This window comes from Xiphophorus couchianus, chromosome 23, assembly GCF_001444195.1.
Source record: "Xiphophorus couchianus chromosome 23, X_couchianus-1.0, whole genome shotgun sequence".
NCBI lineage: Eukaryota > Metazoa > Chordata > Actinopteri > Cyprinodontiformes > Poeciliidae > Xiphophorus > Xiphophorus couchianus.
This window is the reverse complement of record NC_040250.1, coordinates 5,167,487-5,183,995: the sequence shown is the minus strand read 5'-3', so window position 1 is coordinate 5,183,995 and position 16,509 is coordinate 5,167,487. Positions and strand designations below refer to the sequence as shown.

The 16,509-nt window shown below is 37.1% G+C and overlaps 1 protein-coding gene across 1 annotated transcript; it reads left to right on the top strand.

Moving 5' to 3' along the window:
* The first annotated feature begins 405 nt into the window (after positions 1-405).
* On the top strand, positions 406-16,396 carry elp1 (elongator acetyltransferase complex subunit 1). The gene is made up of 36 exons (XM_028009525.1): positions 406-529; positions 1,420-1,585; positions 1,675-1,827; positions 1,929-2,010; positions 2,428-2,508; positions 2,718-2,803; positions 2,899-3,089; positions 3,205-3,328; positions 3,423-3,516; positions 4,130-4,360; positions 4,439-4,609; positions 5,060-5,138; positions 5,237-5,392; positions 5,495-5,601; positions 5,820-5,923; positions 6,517-6,570; positions 6,659-6,764; positions 6,852-6,967; positions 7,096-7,169; positions 7,421-7,499; positions 7,843-7,922; positions 8,009-8,146; positions 8,425-8,510; positions 8,617-8,765; positions 9,475-9,598; positions 9,696-9,793; positions 9,901-10,102; positions 11,958-12,019; positions 12,827-12,889; positions 12,979-13,039; positions 13,143-13,256; positions 13,352-13,451; positions 13,544-13,671; positions 14,386-14,537; positions 15,580-15,664; positions 16,225-16,396. Exons 2-36 carry the CDS (start codon positions 1,436-1,438, stop codon positions 16,290-16,292), a joined length of 3,948 nt encoding a protein of 1,315 aa, XP_027865326.1. The 5' UTR covers positions 406-529; positions 1,420-1,435; the 3' UTR covers positions 16,293-16,396.
* Positions 16,397-16,509: the final 113 nt, after the last annotated feature.

The window sequence follows — 16,509 nt, the reverse complement described above, 5'->3', positions numbered from 1 at the left end:
AATAAATCTTAATTCAGTTAATCAAAAAAGACAACACAACACTGCAGCATTGTGTTTTCTACAAGTCTCATTTATTTTAAATTTTCTCTTAAATAAGTCTAATCTTGTTTGAGAATAAACCCACAGTTAGACTACAGAGACCAGTATCAAATAGAAATCGTATTTGTCAAAAAACCATGAGCAAATTATGCATTACATATGATTTTTAGTTGATAATTTGAATCTGTTAAAACAGAGATTTTCTTATTTTCCTCTTATTTTCTCAGCTGAGGAGTATCTTGGGTGATTGTAAAATCAAAGCTTGTGTTTTTAAAGATTAAATTGCTATTTGAAACAATATTACAGAATATTATTTGTCCTGTGCCTCTCTGTGATGTAGTTTTACTCCAATCATTAGAGGGCGACATCACCGCAGCGTCATCAGAATGAGCCAGGGTGAAAGGGGAAGAGTTGGACAGAACCACATGTATGTTGTTGTGGTGTTGGCTGGATACCCCGGAACTTGGTTTCCTCAAGTTACATCATTTCGGTGAGATGCACACTCGTATTTCCATTTATTAAAATGCTAAAGATGTTAGTTTTTACTCGGCGAGGTTAAATTTTGTATCCAATTCTCAAGCTAACACACCAAGTTCCATTTTCGGACTCAAATTATTTTGCTTGTAAACTCAGTCGTTTCTGGACCCTAATACATCTTTGACATATCATTTAGCTTGTTATTGTATTTATTTTATTATCGGTGATTTATGACAAACCGCTGACAGAGCTCAGAGAGGTGTTCATTTGAAACTGCTGAGCGCTAAGCTGCTATGGGATCACTATGAGACAGAAATAAACTTTCCTCCAATCTTTTTGATTGTAGCAAATGTTTTTGTGGCTTCATTTTATGAGATTTCAGAGGCTTTCATTGAAAAAAGATTCAACATTTTCTGTGCTGTTACTGTACTGAGCTGTACTATATAACTTATATACTAGAAATCAACTTCTAGTCTTTAATCTGACTCTGATTGTAACCTTTTTACAATCTGACTTAATACGTTTAAACAGATTGTTAGATCAGTAATTGTGTTTTAACTAACTAATTAACTGCTTCTCATCATTTCAAACACATTACTTACGTTAAACAGATTGATGGAGAGATTTTAGAGCTCTTATTATTTCCAGATAAAACCTAATGAGATTCTATAACAATGTTTCCCAGGTAGTTTTCTTCCTATCTAGTGGTTCTTATAGGAAGAAGGTGAAGAACTTCATTATCAAAACTTTTGTTCATTTTTGTCATGTTCAACATATGAAATTATAAACTAATGGAACAAAATAGATTCACCAAATTTTTGGATTGATGGTGTGATCAGATAAAAGTAGGTTTGTCATGTCAAATGTTTCAGTTTTTAACATGTTTCACTGACGTTGTTTCAGGTTGTCTTGAGGTAAAATGAGGAATCTGAAGCTGCTGAAGAGCCTTTGTAGCTCAGAGCTGCAGGGTCCTGGTTCTCCTCAGTGTTTCTCTGTGAGGTCCGACACTGGCTCACTCCTCATCGCCTCTCAGTTCTCAGTCACAGAGTACGACCCACACACAGGCGAGGTGCGGTGCTCCTAATTTCTGTATATTTTAAGATGGGAGAATTTCTTTGATCAGATTGATTATTTTCCTCCCTTTTTTCTTTTTTGTAGGTTGTCAGAGAAACTTCGTTAACAGCTGATGGTTACCTGCCAGAGGATGGCAGCGGAGTGGTGGTGGGACTGCAGGACCTCGCTGAGCTTCAGTCCGCATGTTTGGCCACAGCAGGCGGAGACGTCGTTCTCTTCAACCTCAACACCAGCCAAGTGTGTTTTGTTTTTCCACCCATCTTTTTCAGACCACTACTTAATATGTTTTAGGATTATGGTTAAAGGGAAAGCAGATTAAACAGCAGTATGTTCCACAGTTGGAGTGTGTTGGCAGTGTGGACAGCGGTCTTACGTCTATGAGCTGGAGTCCTGATGAAGAACTCGTCATTCTTACAACTGGTCAGTATGTTACAGACACATCACATGTGAATAACATAGTTTAAAAGGAAATTAACACGTAGAACGATTAAAAGCTATAAAGGGACTTTCTGTCATGTAAAAGTTTGAGCTGCAAACAGGCATCTTCATTGGTTCTATGACTCTTCTATCTTTACAGGTTTTCAGTCTTAAATTTCAGTCAAGCTGGCATTTAAAGGTCTTAAAAAATCTTACATTTTACTGCTGAGACCAGCAGATATCTTGCAAGGGACTGGAATACTTGAAAGTTTGCATAAATTGGGAAAAAAATTTGTATTTTTAGATTCCATTGCTTATATCTAAAAGATTCATACTCACACATAAATACTTATCAGTGCTTTGAATAAATAAATAAACAAACAAACAAATAAATAAATAAACAACTGTCTTTGTCCACAGGACAGGAAACAATCATCATGATGACCAAAGATTTTGAGCCGGTTACTGAGGTTGGAATCCACCAAGATGATTTTGGTGAAGGTATCCTAGCTTCAGATTAACTCCTCTCTGAGTGTTCAGAGATTAACTGTGCTAAAAAACTGCCTGGATTTAAGTTAGTCTCATTAACCACTAGTGTGTATGATTTGTTTTCTTTTGTTTGTTTTTTTAGTGATGACTTGTCTTGTGTATTATGTTTGATTTGAATATTTCTAATTGAAAACTGTACATCTATATGGTTTGTTTTATAGGGAAGTTTATCACAGTGGGTTGGGGGAAGAAGGAGACTCAGTTTCATGGCTCAGAGGGAAAACAGGCAGCACAGAAGAAGATTCAGGTTGTTGATGATTCACTCAAACTTCAGACCTGCTTTAAAGATGAGATTTGATTGAACAAATGTTAAGTCTGTCCCATTTACATGTTTTATCGCAGGATGTGCAGCCAGCCGTGGCATGGGACGACCGCAGACCCAGAGTCACGTGGCGGGGAGATGGTCAGCTGTTTGCTGTCAGCGCTATCTGTCCCCAGACTGGAGCAAGGAAGGTCCGAGTCTGGAACAGAGAGGGCGTTCTGCAGGCCACCAGCGAGCCCATCAACGGCCTGGAGCAGGCACTCTGCTGGAAGTGAGAACTCCTTAAAATTCACAATCTACAGTTCTGTAAAAATAAAAAAACTGTATTTCTTCTCCTTGAATATCAAAGCTGTACATCAGTTTTACAGCTTCATGTGTCGTTTCAGACCTTCAGGTAGCCTGATTGCCAGCTCTCAGAGACATCCCAACAAACACAGCGTTGTGTTCATGGAGAAGAACGGACTGCTTCACGGAGACTTCACACTACCATTTAGCAAAGACCAAGCCAAGGCATGTTCTGATTAAGTAAATTAATAACTTTTGATTAATAAATATTTGAGCTGACAACATTATTAGATCATTATTATAATGTGTGTGTCTTTAGGTGAAGGAGCTGGTGTGGAACAGCGACTCCACCGTTTTGGCTGTTTGGTTGGAAGACTTGACTGCTGGAGAGGATGGAAAAGTCAAGAGTTACAGTAAGCACAACACAGACATAAAAAATGACATTTTTCAAATAACTACATATATCTCTACATTTAGTATTAAGAGAGATGGAATTAACCAATTGAGATTGATTGACTTCAGCCAGGCTGAGAAAAGGCTTTTAGATTGAAATCTTTCTATTGAGCAGAAAAAACAGGAGACTTTTGTCACATTCGAATGCAGCTGCCACTCGCTGTAATGTCACCAGATTTTTGTCTTTTGTAGATATCTCTCTTCACGGTGATATTTTTTTTTCTATTCTTCCCCTGAGTGATACCTTTACAATTAGTGCTTTGTGATGTTTTTGTAAACTATGGCTTTTAGGGCTGAAATGATTAAGTCTGCTGAATCGATTGTTGAAATAATTGTAACTAATTCAGTAATTGACTAATCAATAACTAGAGTATACAAACTAAAAGAGTCAATTTGCTGAAAGAACAACACACTCAGAGCAGTAATTACATCAAAATTGTACAAAAATATACACATTTTGTATTTGAGATTAAAAAATACTTTTGTCTGTAAATTTGTTTGATCTTGTGGTAGTTTTAGCTTCACCTACTTCAAATTCAATAAAACAAATCTCTCTGTTTCTTCTTGCTGCAGTCCAGCTGTGGACGGTGGGAAACTACCACTGGTACCTGAAGCAGAGCCTGGACTTCGATGGAGACCCTCAGAAAGCTCCTGTCTGCTTCTGCTGGGACCCAGAACGCCCCCTACGCCTCCATGTTGTGACCCACAGCTGGACGAGCATCGCCTACGACTGGGGCTGGACAACAGAGCGAAGCCGTGGACTCGACGTGACTGATGACGCCAGCGTGGCGGTGATCGATGGAGGTGAATATGAAGAAAAGATTTTATTCTTTACCTTGTTGTTTCTATAACACGAGTTTAATGTTCTATTCATTTTTTCAGAGAAAGTTCTGGTGACGACCTTCAGGCAGAGTGTGGTTCCTCCTCCCATGTGTTCGTTCGAGCTCCAGCTGAAGTCACCAGTGAACCAGGTGACTTTTCTCTGTCAGACTGAACGGACCAATCAGATTGCTGTGTTCACCTCCAATGGACAGATCTCGGTGTTTGGAAAAGGTAAGCTGCAAAACTGTGGACTACTTTACAGTTTTCATATCATCTTCAGTGTTTCATAAGTGGCTCTCTAATGAATTATGCTGTTTATTAAAATGCTCCAGCAACGTCTATCTGCAGCAGCAGACATTTCTGTAACTGCCAGCCTGAAACATGGAAAATTAAACAGAATTAAGAAAATAAAAGCGGATTTTAAATCTTAATCAACCTGTGAGCTCAAATAACTGATTATTAGAAAACATTTTTGTATCTTATGATAACGAGAAAATTAAATTATGATGAGATGATGACTTTATTCCACAACATGATATTCCCTTTTTCTTAAAAACCACAGAAAATATATTAATAGAATGACTTCTATACCGAAATACATTTTGTTTTAGTTGTTTATTTTTTAGGGGGTTTTTTTCAGCTGATGTTTTATATGTATGTCATGTTTTTATGTAAATCCAGTTTCAAAGGAAGATTTGGACAAAACTGCAGATGGGTTCAGCATTTTGTCCCGTCCTCTTGTCCTCCAGAAATCCTTCAGGTAATTAAAGAAACCCGATTGTTCTGACACATTTCTGCTCCTCATTCTTTCTTGAAAAAAAGAAGTCAACTCTTGTTTTGACTTGACATATCCTTCAGATTGACGGCTCCTCAGGACAATCCCCTTGCCCTGCGGCAGCTGCTGTGGCTACAGGAGGAACTGTTTTTTGTCGTCACTTCTGGTGTTGTGCCCAACACCTCCACCCTGTTGATGCTTCGTCCTGCGCAGGACGCCTCTGACACACTGGCTGTTCGGTCTGCAGACTTTGAATTCTCCTTCAATATTGTTTTAAAATATTCATAATGAATTTTCAAATTACTTTCTTTTTTCCTTTTCATGCTGGTTTTCATCCTCAGGTCTCAGGTGGAGGTTGAAGGTGTTGTGATCAGTACGGTTCACTGCTCTCAGACTGGGACTGTGGCTCTGCAGCTGGAGGACGGACAAATAAGGAAACTCCTCTGGGGTGAGAAAACCAAACATAATCTGCTTCTTCTGATTTTTATGCTTTTATTCCACTGATACTTATAGCTTATGGAGAAACTACATCTGTAACTTGTGTTTTCTTATCTATTCATTACTGTGGATTTTTATGAGATGCACTGAAACATGTATGGAAACATATATTAGAGACGCATAAAATGTATTTTCTGTAAAATATTTTCTTTTGTATTTTTTTTGCAGATTGTCCTGAGATGTCAGTGGAAGAGTGGCGTGACTCCAGCGGCTGCAGCATCAACTTTCCTGTTTCCTGCATCCAAACGGCTCTCTGCTGCATAAGTGGAACGGTACAAACATAACTACACAACACAGGCTGCTTTACTTTTTTAATATTCATTTAGGATTTATTAATATTTATCAATGATGGAATTCTTTGCAAGAATAAGTAAAGAGTATTTCTAATAAAACCTGGAAAATTCTTCAAGTTTTTGATATGTATGGAAAAATTAAATGGAAAATATTTTTAGACTTTTTTTTGTTTGTTTTTTTCCCATCCTATTTTACAAAAGTTACATTCAAAACGGACAAATACTAATTACTATTACTAATTAATATTTACTAATGAAAAACCTAAATATATTGTTAGTATATTTATATTTAAAAGCAATTGGTTATTTATGGCCTTAACCAAAGTTATAAAGACCCATTGTGGAGGATTCAGAGAGCCGCAGGTTGCAGACCCCTGATATATTCTCTTCCTTGTCTGTAATCACAATCTGAATAGTTTAGAAACATAAACACCATAAATTCACTGTAATGTGAATTTTTATTTCTCTTTCAAAACCTGGCTAGAATTGTGAGAAATTTGAAAAGTTTTGAACTTTGGTCTGAAAACTGTGCAGGTCTTAATGTTTCTGCTTTCTTTGCTTGATGTTTGTAGGAATACCTGCTTGGCCTCACAGACAGATCCCACCTGTACGCTGGAGACACAGAGGTGCAAAGTCAATGTGGTTTATTTGTGTTCAGTTACTGTTTTTTCTTTTTTAGCATTAACATTTTTATAAAATCTTCTTTGTCCTCAGCTTGCGTCCAACGTTAGCTCCTTTGCCGTTTGTGACGATTTCCTGCTCATCACCACTCACTCTCACACCTGCCGCTGCCTCCAGCTGAGCACACTCACCCTCAAAGGTGCGACAGAAACAAATAAAATGCTCTGAGACACCAGAAGTGATCGTCATCCACTAAATGGTGATTTTTTTAATCGTCTTCCTGCAGGTCTGCAGGTGGCTTTGTCCTCTGATGGAGGTCAGAACGATGAGACGCATCGGCGAGTGGAGCGAGGCTCCAGGATCGTGACTGTGGTCCCTCAGGACACCAGAGTGATTCTACAGGTCAGCTTAGTTTATATTTACAGAATACTCCGAATTTCCTCCAAATGCGCCTTTCTGAGAGGTTTTTCCAAAATCTCTAATTAAAAAAACTTTTAAAAATGTGATTCATGGGTTTATTGTGTTTTCAGATGCCTCGGGGAAATCTGGAGACCATTCATCACAGAGCGCTGGTTCTGGCTCAGTTAAGGAAGTGGTTAGATGGGTAAGTTTAATATCCTTCCAGTTACATTTACGTAGATTTGTTGCATATTGCTTAACTGAATCTTTTTGTAGACCAAAAGATTTCCACTCAAGGAACATTTTCCAGGATCAAGGATGCCCCTTGATGTTTAAAAACTAATAACATTGTTAAAATGTTGATTTCAACAGCGGGCACTCCCGTCCATCATCATTTTAGCATTTAATTTTCAAGAGTGACTTTTTTTATTAATCTAGCTGTTGTTTTTTTCACAGCTTCAGATTCAGAGAAGCATTTGAGTGTATGAGGAAGTTAAGGATCAACCTAAACCTTATTTATGACCACAATCCAAAGGTATGTATGGATGCTATAGAGAAGTGTCTCTAAAAATACTAGAGAAACAAAAGTTATGTATATTTTGTGGAACATCTTGAATTACATGAGAAATTAAAAGCTCTTTTGGGTGATTTTAATGGGATTATCCAGCTTCAGGCCAAAGATCTTTCAGTGGTTTCCTGTTTATAACAGTTTTACCCTGAACATCAATATATAGATATATAGAGACGAAAATTAAATGGTTTAAAGTTGCTGGCAGCTTTTGGTCATAATGGGGTATAACCTAAGAAGAAAATTAAAAGACGTATATTTTTAAAACTATTAATAATATGTCCTAATTTTTTGATTGTTTCTTCTCCAGGTTTTTTTGGAAAATGTCGAAACCTTCATTACACAACTCAACTCCATTAACCACATTAACCTCTTCCTCACTGAGCTCAAGTAAGATGTTTATAAAGAGAAGCTTGTCACTTTGAGGAAAAATCTTCTCTTTTATGATAGATATTTTTCTTTCCTGTTGTGCATAGAGAAGAAGATACGACCTGCACCATGTACCCCCGCCCAGAGAGCAGCCCACTGCAGAGCCAGGTTGTGTCAGGCCAGAAAAAGGTTGACGTTGTTTGTGATGCTTTACGGAAAGCCATGGAGGCAATGGATGCAAACAAGTCAGTGATGTTTCAGTTTTTTGGTAATTTGTTGACTGTTACTGTTAGAAGAGCTAACAGAAGGAGGGCAATTGAGCAAGTCAATATGGAAAGTAAAAAATATTAATTTATTATTAGTTGCTTTTCAACAAGTATGTTTTTAAAATGTGTCAGTATTGTAAAAATATTTCATATTTTCATGGTTAAAAAAGCAGATGTTACATTAAAGTAATTAGTATGTGTAAAGAAACGCATAAGATATATTTTTTGCTTCATGTTCAAATTTTTCCTCTTTAAAGGTTCTGTCTGTCCATATTGACTTCTCACGTGAAGAAGACCGTTCCTGAGCTCGAGATCGCTCTGCAGAAAGTGCATGAGCTGCGAGGTGAGCTGTACTTACTGATAATCTGCAGGATATGAGTTATGTGTAAATGTGCATTCGTTGTTTTTCGGTTATTTCACTATGAAAAGAAGTGTTTGTGTACTTTTAGAAAAGCCACCTGAAGCTCCGGGAGCTGTAAGCGCTGAAGAGGCCCTAAAGTACCTCCTCTTCCTCGTCAACGTCAACGATCTGTACGAACACTCACTCGGGACGTACGACTTTGACCTTGTTCTCATGGTGGCTGAAAAATCACAGAAGGTACGAGACGTCACTGGAAATATTATTCTTAATACAACTGAAAGATGATCCGTGTCCATATGAATCATAGTTGTTTTTCTAATATAGTTTATAATTAAGATAACTGACGTTTGTTGTGTTTTTTTAAGACAAGTAGCTTTCAAATATTTTCAAATAAACAACTTTGTTGTGAGAATTTATTTTAGATAATAATGATGCAGTAACTTAATAATCTCTTAAGTTCCCTTGAACAAGTTAGGATAGGGCTATGGGCTATACAAATCATGTCCGCTGCATTTTTTTGCATATATTCATTCTTAAATAATGAGATTTTAGTTGTTTGAAGGCCTCTTGTCACTTTAAATCCAAATAAGCTGCTAGGTGACACCACTAATCAGTGCCTACTGATTTGTGACGTTACATTGCAAATGTTTTTGAAACAGCTCGTTTTTCAGATGTCAAAATACAAGAACTTATTGCCAAAATCTGCCTGGATGTTTTTTTTAAAGCACTTTGTGTATTTTTAGAGAAACCAAATGAAGGTGCAAAAATGCTCATAATGTGAATTTTGCATAATAGGTCTCTTTTAATCTACTTCACCAGGCTAAGCAAAAACAAACATATTAATTAATCTAGAAAGTGTTTTTGTTTTTTTCACCAATAAAATAATGTAAAGAAAAACTTTTTAAGGTTCTTATTTGATAAAATCTTTTCTTCTCAATCTTTTCAGGACCCAAAAGAGTATCTTCCTTTCCTGAACATGCTGAAGAGCCTGGAGCCAAACTACCAACGCTATACCATCGACAAACACCTAAAACGCTACAGGAAGGCTTTGGTGCATCTCAGCAAGTCTGGTCAGTCAGCTTCTACTGGACAGTCTGATTTAATCTGGAAACATGTTTGGGGGTTATGATGGTTATTTCTGGCCTGGATATTGTTTGTTTTGCTCAGGAGAGGAACATTTCATTGAAGTTCTGCAGCTGGTGAAGGAGCAGAAACTCTACAGTGAAGCTCTGCGGTTGTACACAGCAGATAGTCCTCAGTACAAGGTGAGCTGTTATGAATTAAATCCCATCATTAGTCCACATTTCTCAACAGTTTTGATATCTAACTAGAGCAAGTCAATCCTGAGTGATTTGAGTCTTTTTGCCTTCAGCTTGTGAGCTCTGCATATGCTGAGCACCTGGTGGAGCAGCAACAGGCCGAGCAGGCCGGCTTGTTGCTGTGGCGATGCGGCGAGCCAGCCAGGGCGCTGCAGGCTTTCACCAGCTGCTCCAGTTGGAGAAACGCCATCTGTGTGGCACAGCAGATACCGCTACCGCCGGACCAGTTAGCTCTGCTGGCCAGAGACTTGGCAGGTAACCATGACAACATGTAGTCTGACTGATGGAGAGAAATGCAGTGCCACTCAGAAGTTGGTAAACAAATATAATAAAAATGAATTTCATGTGACTTATACTTTTAATGACTAGTTTGAAGTGTTCTTTTTTTCTGAACAGAATAATTATACAGCTTGCTTTTGAAAAGAAGAACTAGTCAAAATTATACATTCAGACCAAAATATGCTTTTATTTGGTTGCAGAGAAAACATACAATTGTTAATGACGTCACATCAACAAGCTTTTGTAATAATTCTGGCTGGATTTTTTGATTGCATAATTATTCTTGAGAATTGGGGATATTGTGTTATATTTTTGTAACTTTTATTCTTATTTTCCAACTCATAACTTCCACAGATTCTGTGCTGATGGACCGTGAGATTAAGATCACGGTCACTAGAATTCATGTCAGATCAGATAGAGAACCATGAAAGTTCTCTGTCTATTGACTATCAGAGTTTTCATTCATGGCACCTGAAACATTCTTAATAATGGATCCATGCAGTTGTTTGATGTTGTGTTCAGTTCTAGTTCCTTGGCACAAAATGGTTCTAGTGAAGGATTTGTTGTTAGACAGTGTTATCCATTCCAAAACCAGTTTTAATGTGTGTGTTGTAATTTTTCTTCTGCTGGGACAACTGGTTCTGTCCAAGTTTCAACCATCTCTGACAACCCAAACTCTGACTTTAAGAGGAAAAAAATGGTTAGCGTGACCAGAAACATATGGGGAAATGTCAGTATCACTTAGGGCTGTTGTAAACGAATATTTTAGTAATCGAGTAATCTATCGATTATTCTTACAATTAATCGAGTAATCGGATAAAAAAAATTATAAAATAAAATATTGGTAAATCTATCATAACACCAGTGTTACTATCAGATATCAATATCAGTCCAATTTTTCATTTTTGAGCTTCTCTACCAGTTACTTTTTTGTAGTTTAGAAAACTAACCTGTAACAATAATAGATCACTTTCTAAGTTAACCTGAAGAAATTATATTCAATTTAATAATAAAGAGGCAGGCTCACAAATACGCTTTTAAAAAATGTCTATGATCCAGCTTTTAGTTTATGTATTCATCTTCAGTTAGTTTAATAGATGAACTCTCACCTTGCCCCATACCTGTTAAGCTTTGGGTTTGAGAATACAGGAAATGTCGCCTGGAGTTTGGGGTGGTGGTGGTGGGGGTGGGGGCAGGCAGGCGAGCGAACGAACCTAAGTCCGGGGACCGGTAGAGCAGGGCACGAAAGTAAGAACGGGGGTCATTTTACCCTTAACCCTAACGCCAGTCATTTTAAGGATGTCTATTGGTCCCCAAAAGAACGATGCAAACCTGAGCATTATCATGAATCAATAAAATCCCCACTGGCCGAACTTGAAAATTGGACATTATTCCGCTAACACTTAGCTTTCGACAACAACTCAGAGGCAGAAGGCAGAGCTCCGCGCAACGCATATAATGTTCCGGCCGGAACACGGTGCACTAAATAATAAAACATAGATTAACTGAACTTCGAGGCAGGTAAATTTTCCTCGAGGAATTTTAATAATTGAGGTACTCCAATCATTCGAGGAATCGTTTCAGCCCTAGTATCACTGTACAGAATGATACAGGGTCTGTTTTACTGACAGTGGCTCTCCTGCATCATAGAAACTGAGTGAAAGAGTGAAGATGGAGTTCTACGTTCAAATTTCTCTTAAAACTAAAAACTAGGTGGTTGAAACTTGGACAATAATCCCAAACTTACATTCAGACTAGTTTGGTAATCTTTGAACCACAGAAATTTGGCTTCATGAAATTCTGATGAAGTTTTTTCTTCCTTCTGTCACAGAGAAGCTGACCGAGCAGAGGCGGTGCTCAGAAGCTGCTCTGCTTTTGGACCAGTACGCCAAAGTAAGATTTCACTTAACTAGGCTAGAAAAATGTGCATTTCCTGTGAAGATGCAGTGTCAATGCATCTTCACTAAAATATTTTTCATGCTTAATATTTTTAAGCATTTGAGGTCCACTGTAGAAGACTTACAGACATTTAAGAAATAGACAGAAGCAGCCAAATAAAGCATAATCTAAACTGAGCTAAAAAGCTGTAATACTAATTACAGCCTATAGGTTAGGACTAGCATCTTGACCTGCAGTATTATACTAAGGGTTGGATTAGGGTTAGATTGGGAACCTTCAGAGTTAGTGGGCCAGTGTTTTTTTTTTTTTGTTTTGTTTTGTTTTTCTGAAGACTCAGGATAATGCAAGCAAAATCTTGAAGAGGGATTTTATGAAACATATAAAAGACATGAAAAGCTCAAATAAACAAAAGTAGTTGAAGGATATGACTACATTCTAAACTTTGAAATTTGTTTCTAGCTGAAAATACGTGGAAGTAGTGAGCTGTGAAAGAGCACAAAGTTTTTAGCAGAACTTTTCATGTTGTATTAATTTCAATGGGGCCAAAAACGGTCACAAAAAGCTGAATATTTCCTAAACCGTAATAGATGTCAATACCAAAAGACATAACCGTAATGTCCCAAATGAGCAAAATATGGTATAAGTTGAATGGTTGAAGTAGCGGCACAATGTAGTTAAGTGGTGAAAAGTGAACGATAAACAGTGGAGGACTCTTCTAACAAAGTAAAATGACTTCTCAACCAGCAACAGAGGTTGCTTTATGGTCTCATTATAAACATTTTTATTTTTTGTTTCAAACAGGATTGTGAGGAAGCCATCTTGGCTCTAATCACTGGTGCAGTCTGGGAGGAGGCGCTCAGACTGGTCTGTAAACAAACTCATCTTCTTTGTCAAAGTGATTTTTTTTCTTTTTGAGTTGTGTGGCATTAAAATATATTTTTTTATTACTGAAGATTTATGTGCACAACAGACAGGATATTACTGAAACCAACCTGAAACCGGCTCTGTTAGAAGGTAAGATGAAAGACAGTACAGTGATTGTCTTGTGTTGTTTAAAAAGGTTTATGAACCATGCTGAGGATAGTTGGAGAAAATGTTTTATTTTTGTTCTCCACAGCTGTGAACTCTCAAACAGGGTTCTTGGAGGCTCAGGTTGTAACATTTACCCGGCACCGGAGCCGTTTGGCTGTGGTTCGAGAGCAGAAAGAAAAGGCCAGACTGGATATGCTTGGTGAGAAAAACTCTGATAAATCCATTTCATTCCATCAAAATGTGTTTAAACATTTGAATCTAGTTGTGTTTTAAACCATTTATGTTCCTTGTTAGATGAAGAAGGTCCAGACTGCCCTGATGCTGAGCTTTACTCTGAAGCTAGCAGTGTGTTGACCGCGTCTAAATACTCCCAGAGTAACTCCCGGATCTCCTCGTAAGGGGCACACACCTAAAAAAAAACATTACCGGTAAGTTAATATAATATTTATATTGTTTTTGGTTTCAGTGTTTGGATTTCTCTTGCAGACGGTCGTCAAAGAACCGCCGGAAAGCGGAGAGGAAGAAGCTGAGTCTGAAGGAAGGAAGCCCAATGGAGGACAGAGCCCTAATGCACGCCCTGAGTGAAATCATCACTACTGTAGACAAGATGAGAGGTACAAACAAGTCTTTATTTTACGTGTTGTCCTCCTTCAAATGCAGCCTGCTTAGGTGCAGATTTTTGTGTCTAATACAAAACCAGGGACAGTCATGCTGTCTAAAAGCTTTTGTACTGATCAGGCTTTTTAGGTCAGGATTAAACATAATTTTTTGTTTCAATGAAATGCCATACATATTTCTAATTAAAACAGTTGTGCTGTAGATTTCTCATTACAGGTTCCGAATCTAACAAAATATGTGGAGATTAAATGCATTAAAACATGAATGCTAATTTCAATGAAATTCAAACTAAAATGTATCAAACATACACTGCTCTGTTTTGGGTTTTGTTGTTTGATGCTTTTCCAGACCAAAACAAAAGTGTGAATCTTCCATTTTGATGCATTTTATAAATGAGGAAGAAAACAAATGTTTCATATTAGTGGCTTGGGGAAAAATTGGATGATTTTGGAGCTGAAAAACAACATCTTAAGTTTACAAAGTATAATTTAACTGGCTTGAGTTAATATTAAGTAAAGTAAAAAGGTAAGTAAGTTGATAGTATCCCTAAATTATATTTTTATAGGGTAAGTCTCAAATTTAACCTGCTGAAACATCGAGAAACTTGAAAAAGAAAGTAGTGGTGCTGCAGTCTGCATTGGACATGCTGCAGTAAATAAAGTAGTAAGAAGTTCTGGTGAAAGGTAAATCTGTCCCTCCATCTTCCACAGAGGAGATCCACAGCCTCCTTAAGGCCTTAGTGCTGTTCCAGTTTGATAAACAGGCTGGGAAACTGCAGCTGGCCTATGAAGAAGCCCTGCAGACGATGGAGAGAGCTGTTCCTGAGGTGTGGCCTGAAGGCCTGCTGACCGGCAACGCTCCGGTAAATATAACACCCTCTTCAAAATCCTTCACTCATAATATGTTCTTTTTATATTTCTGTTAGACACCAACATTGTAAAGTTTATTAAAGATTTTATCTAAATGACTGGATTCAAGATCCTAAATAATTTGCCTACAAAAGCAACAAAGATGGTTGTATTAAATTCTTCATCTCATCTGTTTTTTCCATTTGCATCCATGTCTACAAAATCTGTTAATCATGTATTAATTTGCTGCTGTGATACCTGAATTTCCACACTGTGGGACAATGTCAGGTCTAAATACCTATTAGAGACAATTTTAAACAAACACAGGAAAGACAAGAGAGTTAGATTCTTTGTTTCTCGCGAGGAGAACGGACAGAGATGTGCTTTCAGTTACAAATCTCCTACCGCTCTGAAAAACACATCTCCCGCTCCTCTGTTTTATTGATTTTAGGAACCCTATCACAGAGAGCACTGCAACTCTAAAAGGGTGGGGTCAAAGCATTTTAGTTGCAGTGCTAAATAACAATCACTAACTAAACACATGTTATCTACAATCTAAATCCTTCTTGCTCCAGGCACGGCGTCGAATGGGACACGTTGTATAGCTTCAAAGCAACGGCTTTGTAGCACAAAGAACAAAGCAGAGTTTCCTCTAGGGTTGTAAAACTCAGCCAGGAACAACTAACACCTCCATTTCACAGGGAGTCCTGCTGAGAATATCTGTCACCTCCCTCTTCCAAGGAGGGATTAGGAAGAAATCAGAATTAATGAACACACAGAAACATTATCTAAATGTAACTACAAGGCTACATAATACAACGAATATTTGATAATTACTAAAAATACAATTTATCCAACAGACAATAAGGGATATTTCTATTATATTTCTGTACTTATTTTTGATTAAAGGTAAAACATCAAAGCAGTTGATACTGCTAAAATGTGATGTTGATTGAGTGAACTATAATCAATATTAATGACAAATAAGAAGGCAGAACTGTCTGCACAAATTTTCTAAACATAAATTTTGCTTTTTGACATTTTTTAACTCTAAAGGTAACTGGTCCAAACTCCACAGCAAACAGCATCATGGCTTCTTTCCAGCAGCAGCAGCAGCAGAAACCTGCAGCATCACAACTAGGTCGGTACAGTTTGTGGTGTTAAGATTTGTGTTTTTTATTTTTTTATCTCCACCTCTTAACTCCTGTTGTCTTCAAAGTAATGCTCAAACCCCATTCCATATTTTATTTTTGTATTTGTTTAAGGATAGCATAGTCTGGAATTTAAATTTTTTAAATTTTAATGATGACCATTTATTTCTGGTTTGTCACATCAGAAGTTGATGTAAAAAACTTAAACTTAAAAACTAGGCCCAAAGTTCTTGGTTTAGCTTAGATGAGATGCCAAACAAAGTATTGAAATTCTTTCCTTTTGAATAATTAAAAATCATGGTTTAACTGATCATCTTGTGAAAAACTGCCAGAATATTCTCTAATCCAACTCTTGAGATATCTAGATATTGTTGAAATATAAACGGGACTTTGCTATGTGAGCAAACATTTAGAAACACTTTTTTTAGAAAGATGTGTGCCAGATCTGCAGATTGGAGAAGTGCTTATATACGTATACATATATATATATATATACATATATATATATATATATATATATATATTTTTTTTTTTTTTTTTTTTTTTGCAGATCCTGAGATCCCAACAGCACCAAAGATGAGAAACGGTGTCAAGTGGAAGCTCATTGTTCTTAAATAAACAAATAACGTACTATTGTTTGATTTTGTTTTTTTACTTTACAACAGCTGTTGTAAATTATACAGTTTCACTTGTATAATAAAGATTCATTTAACATCTTCTGATACTGAATCGGTTTTCTTTTTTTATAGAAATAAAACAAATATCAGTGATTTATCTCCATTCCTAGAGTTATAGATATGCTGCTCCACAGCAGATCATTAAAAAAAAGTAGATT

Coding starts and splice junctions, on each gene's coding strand:
- elp1 (XM_028009525.1), top strand. CDS start 1,436: ATGAGGAATCTGAAGCTGCTGAAGAGCCTTTGTAGCTCAGAGCTGCAG. Junction 6,968..7,095: donor ACACCAGAGTGATTCTACAG/GTCAGCTTAGTT, acceptor TTGTGTTTTCAG/ATGCCTCGGGGAAATCTGGA. Junction 13,040..13,142: donor GAAACCGGCTCTGTTAGAAG/GTAAGATGAAAG, acceptor TGTTCTCCACAG/CTGTGAACTCTCAAACAGGG.